We start from the raw sequence: 4570 nt of genomic DNA, 5'->3' as shown, positions 1-4570 counted from the left end.
CATTAGATGACCAAAGTAGCTGAGCTTTAACGCGAAAGTTAGCTAACTTTCGATTCTTCTAGCGAAAGTTAGCTAGAAGAATCGAAATTGCTGATACATGAGTGGCTTGAGGTTGACGCGAAGAAGGCAGTCAGTGCTCGGAGGGATTCGTACGTGTGATCAGCTCTACTCTGCCTGTGGATGAATTGTACTCGTAGATACAGCCGCGTAGGTGAAGCTTGTTGAATCGAACACTGAAGCGCTCCTTCTCGTAACGGTTCGCTTTAGCGTAGTCACGCAGCATCTTTCGGGCATATTGTACCCTGGGGGAGAAATCCTCCTCCAGCCAAACCTTAGGAGTATCGAGGTCTTTAAGTTTGTAAGCGTTACGTAGTGCCTCAGCCTTTGATTTAAAGTTTAGAAATTTGAGAATCAAGGGGCGGTGAACGTTGTCTCGGCGCTGCCCTACACGATGGGCGCGCTCAATGTCGCCAGCATTTATCTGAAGATGATCGGAGAAGAATTCCCTCACATTTTTTTCTGATTCCTCATAGTCCTCGTTTTCTTTTTCTGGGAGACCTTTGATTAGGAGATTGTTTCTTCGCATTCGGTTATTGATATCGTCCACAACATCTACGATTTCTTCATTCGTTTTTGATATACCGAACTTCACCTGTTGTAGCGATTCATTGACTGCACCGACATTGCTTTTCACATCAGACATGCTACCAATGCTTTGTTCCAAGGAACTAAGTCTTAACTTAATGTCTCCGATATCCTTTTTAATGTCAGCTAGGGCAGAAGTAGTCTTTTCATGGCATTCCTTCACTAGCGCGAGAACGTCATCAATCTTAGGGCCAGGATTTGATTCAATATCACCTGAGCAAAGCAAAAGGAGAGCAAAGCATGACGACAAACATATAAGAGATACTCTAGGGCAAGGAACACGGATGAATCCCGGAATTGGGCAAAAACTATCGGCATTGCTATTTCCCGTCCCTCGGCACGCAAAAAATGTGCCAATTCGCAACCGGTAGGTGCAGACGTCGATACCCATCTTGTTCACGAAAAACGCATAAAACACTCAGAATGAGGATAAGCAGCCACAGGTGAATAAAGTAAAAAAAAAATAAAAAATAAAATGCTACCTAGAACAGGAATGGCACAACTTAGCGTCGGCAATTCGTGGCCGCAAATCCCAAGAACACAGTGGCAGGTGATCCTTTAGGTAGTGCACGGTGGCGCTGTTCCCCAGAGTGACGACACGGGCTGCGTCGCAGTGTTTGTCAGCACGCTGTAGATGCCTGATAAGATGCAGGCCACGATGTACTCAATGCGATGAACTGCAGATGTTGGTCGGTCCAGCAGGAAGGGCAGGGGGCACGAACAATCTTGGAGCGCTAGAACAGGAATGGCACAACTTAGCGTCGGCAATTCATGGCCGCAAATCCCCATGCTGATGGAACTCCAAGTGCTCAGGTAGCTGGCTTTAAATACTCCTGCAGAGTTGGCGGGCGCAAACCAAAGAACATACTGACTTGGCTGCCATACAAACATGTGTGGTAGTTGGCAAGTATGGTTGCCACCTTATACATTTGAGGAACATTCTGAAGTAACAACTTCTGATTTTTCTTGTAATCCAAGAATGCGAAAAGATTGAGAGTTTTCCCAAACCCCCACTCAACGGCTTGACGAACAGTGCTCATGGAACTGTTAAACAGCTGTTGTTCTTGGCTGAGTGCAGCACCTGCATATGGCTGTCACCAACGTAGGTGCCTAATAGAAACAACATTCTGCAGGAGGCTTCTGTTTTGTAGTAATGAACATGTAGTACTTGCTGCTGTTGCACATAAGCAAGCAAAAATATAAGGTTTGGTTTGGTCTATCAGGTTGAATGTCCCAAAGCAACTCGGGCTGTGAGAGACGTTGTACTGCTTTTGCGCTGGTATGGTCTTGTTAATGATAAAAGGGATCTTTGCATAACCTGGCATGATGCCCTCTAACTGATATACATTCAACAATATACCAGCTTTAATATACAATGAACAAATTATTTTTCGTGACTTCTGCAGCCCTGCTTTGTTAATACAACCCTCGTTAATATAGACTACTTAAATTAATACAGTTTTTCTGGGGACCAAACTTTTCCAATGTATTTATGCCTCGTTAATATTGGAAACTCATCTGGACAATGGACAAGAGGAAAATGCACGTGTGTTTATTGGGGCCCATGTATTTTAGTGCCGTTACCACGGATAGGCGCGTGAACAAAATCTCTACTGCCCCAACCAGACGTCCAACTTTATGCATTTTAAGTGTAGGGCACTACATGAATATAACGAAAAAGTGCAGATGGCTGCGTGATGACACTCTTGTTTTGTGGTTTCATTCTTTGGAGTGAATGGCTATGATGAAAACTCACTCTGCAGCTTGTGCCGCGTAGAAAGCTGCATTCAGTAGTTTTTAGCCAACTGAATGCTGAACTGTAGCAGTGGTATAGTAGAAGTACAGCCATTTATCCATGACAGGCCATCACGTGCACCATAACCACTTTTTGTTGCAAGCTTTGATGTACCTGGCATCTGAGTATATATAACTTTATTATGTCGAAACCTTGGATCCGCTTCACTCACCAGCATCATGCCTGTGCCCAGGGTAAGGTCCATCCAGGTCGCACACAATGCCATTTGCACACATAATGGCCTGATATTTAACGACATGCAGTCGTTTATGTCCAGAAAAATAGATTTTCTGATTTGTGGTAGGTCTGCAGATGAGTCTAGCTGTGCCATCCACAAACCCCCAACAGTTGGTGAGAGGGGCACCTCTGCGATGAACTGCCTGCCATGAAAATAGAAAGTTCCATTTTGTGTGTGTGTGTGTGTGTGTGTGTGTGTGTGTGTGTGTGTGTGTGTGTGTGTGTGTGTGTGTGTGTGTGTGTGTGTGTGTGTGTGTGTGTGTGTGTGTGTGTGTGTGTGTGTGTGTGTGTGTGTGTGTGTGTGTGTGTGTGTGTGTGTGTGTGTGTGTGTGTGTGTGTGTGTGTGTGTGTGTGTGTGTGTGTGTGTGTGTGTGTGTGTGTGTGTGTGTGTGTGTGTGTGTGTGTGTGTGTGTACCTACATGAGAAACGCTTCCGTGCCATCACTGGTATGCAACATTCCGAAAGCATTGCTATTGGACTATCGTGCGAGTTAAGTCAGTAAAGTAATAATTGGTTCCGTTACGATTTGAGACACAGTGTGCACTCAACCCCTATTTATCAGCACACTCTCTGCTATTATGCAGTTGTCTGCGATATCAAAAAGCAGCCAAAACATTTTTTTTATTGGGCTGCGGAATGAAACTCGTCTTGATTGACGTGTACGCACCTCAGAAAAACGAGCCAAGTCAGCCGGTTGCAGCCAGTCGTGCCTCCTCAGGTCCAGAAGATGACCGAAGGTAGTCTCAATGTGGCCGAATAGGGAGGACACAATGCTCGACATTGCCGAGCAATGCCGGCCGAAGATGGGCTCCAAGTCCCACCATCGATTCGGGTACGCCAACCAGCGTAGACCCATGAGCAACGCTTCTTTACCAGACACCTTGACGCCTTGGCTACTGAGGGTGGTATCGGGCACAAGCAGCGATGTCTTCAGTGTGCCAAAATGCTCCTTGTCGAAACGGAACATCCGCCGAAACGACTCTTCATCCAGGCAATTCACGTCCAGAAATCCGTTGTACGAAGCATAGCGTCGCGGCGCGGGCTCCCGGTACCGAAGAAAAAGGTCCTCTAAATCATTCCAGCTGAGGTCCAGATAGAGCAGCTGGTCGCAAAGTAAATCTGCCTGTGATCGCCTAAACTTGGGCATCGTTTTAAAGCCACAAAAAAGTGTGCTTATAGAAGAAGGCGACCGCACAGACTTGCACAGACCAGACGACCGCAAGAAACAAGAAACGGCTAGCGTCGATTCCCAGCGTGGATAGTCTCGGCCTATTTCGACTCGGTTTAAAAATTCAAAAGGAAAAATGTATTACTTTGCACATGTATTTGAGCTTTATATGTAACTTAATATGATTTACTTAGTGTTTATTAATGTCATGAAAACAGAGCAGCATGTATATCAAGTTATTTTTTCTGCAAGTTTTTCTTGTAAGCCATCATGGCGCTGCATGCGCGCAACGCTAAGTGACCGCTATCACCGCTATTCTAAAAGCAGAGGAAGAGGACGCGTTCCCCTAACGCTATACACGTACAGATAGGGTCCCCCTATTCTCGTTCCCTCTATTCTAAAACTCTCTATTATTCTCGCTGTGTTCCCGGAAATTCCGACCTACATTGTGACCCAAGTAGTCCACGGTCGCCCTTGCCAGGGAACATTTCTCGGCCTTTACGTTTAGCCCAGCTTGACGCAAAAAGCTCAATAAAGCTCTTAGATGCATCATATGGTCCATACATGAGTCGGAAAAAACCGCAATATGTTCTAAATAGGGCACCGCGAATGTTTCACAGCCCTTTGAAACCCTATTCATGAGACGGGAAAAACAAAATAGAGCATTTTGAGCCCGCAACTCGTCATTGTTGTCTGGTAGCTTCGCGTCGGTGTGACGAAAGCCG

The 4570-nt window shown here is 45.7% G+C and overlaps 1 protein-coding gene across 1 annotated transcript; it reads right to left on the bottom strand.

Annotated features, from left to right (window-relative positions):
• Positions 1 to 1203: 1203 nt before the first annotated feature.
• LOC146194370 (uncharacterized) lies at positions 1204 to 3824 on the bottom strand. The gene is made up of 3 exons (XM_084596537.1): positions 3345 to 3824; positions 2613 to 2820; positions 1204 to 1379 (listed from the first exon to the last, which is right to left on the bottom strand). Exons 1-3 carry the CDS (start codon positions 3822 to 3824, stop codon positions 1204 to 1206), a joined length of 864 nt encoding a protein of 287 aa, XP_084452663.1.
• Positions 3825 to 4570: the final 746 nt, after the last annotated feature.

The sequence above is a fragment of the Amblyomma maculatum genome, chromosome 3 (assembly GCF_055883805.1).
Source record: "Amblyomma maculatum isolate TAMU_Amacu chromosome 3, ASM5588380v1, whole genome shotgun sequence".
Lineage (NCBI taxonomy): Eukaryota > Metazoa > Arthropoda > Arachnida > Ixodida > Ixodidae > Amblyomma > Amblyomma maculatum.
This window is presented reverse-complemented; position numbering and strand designations above follow the sequence as displayed.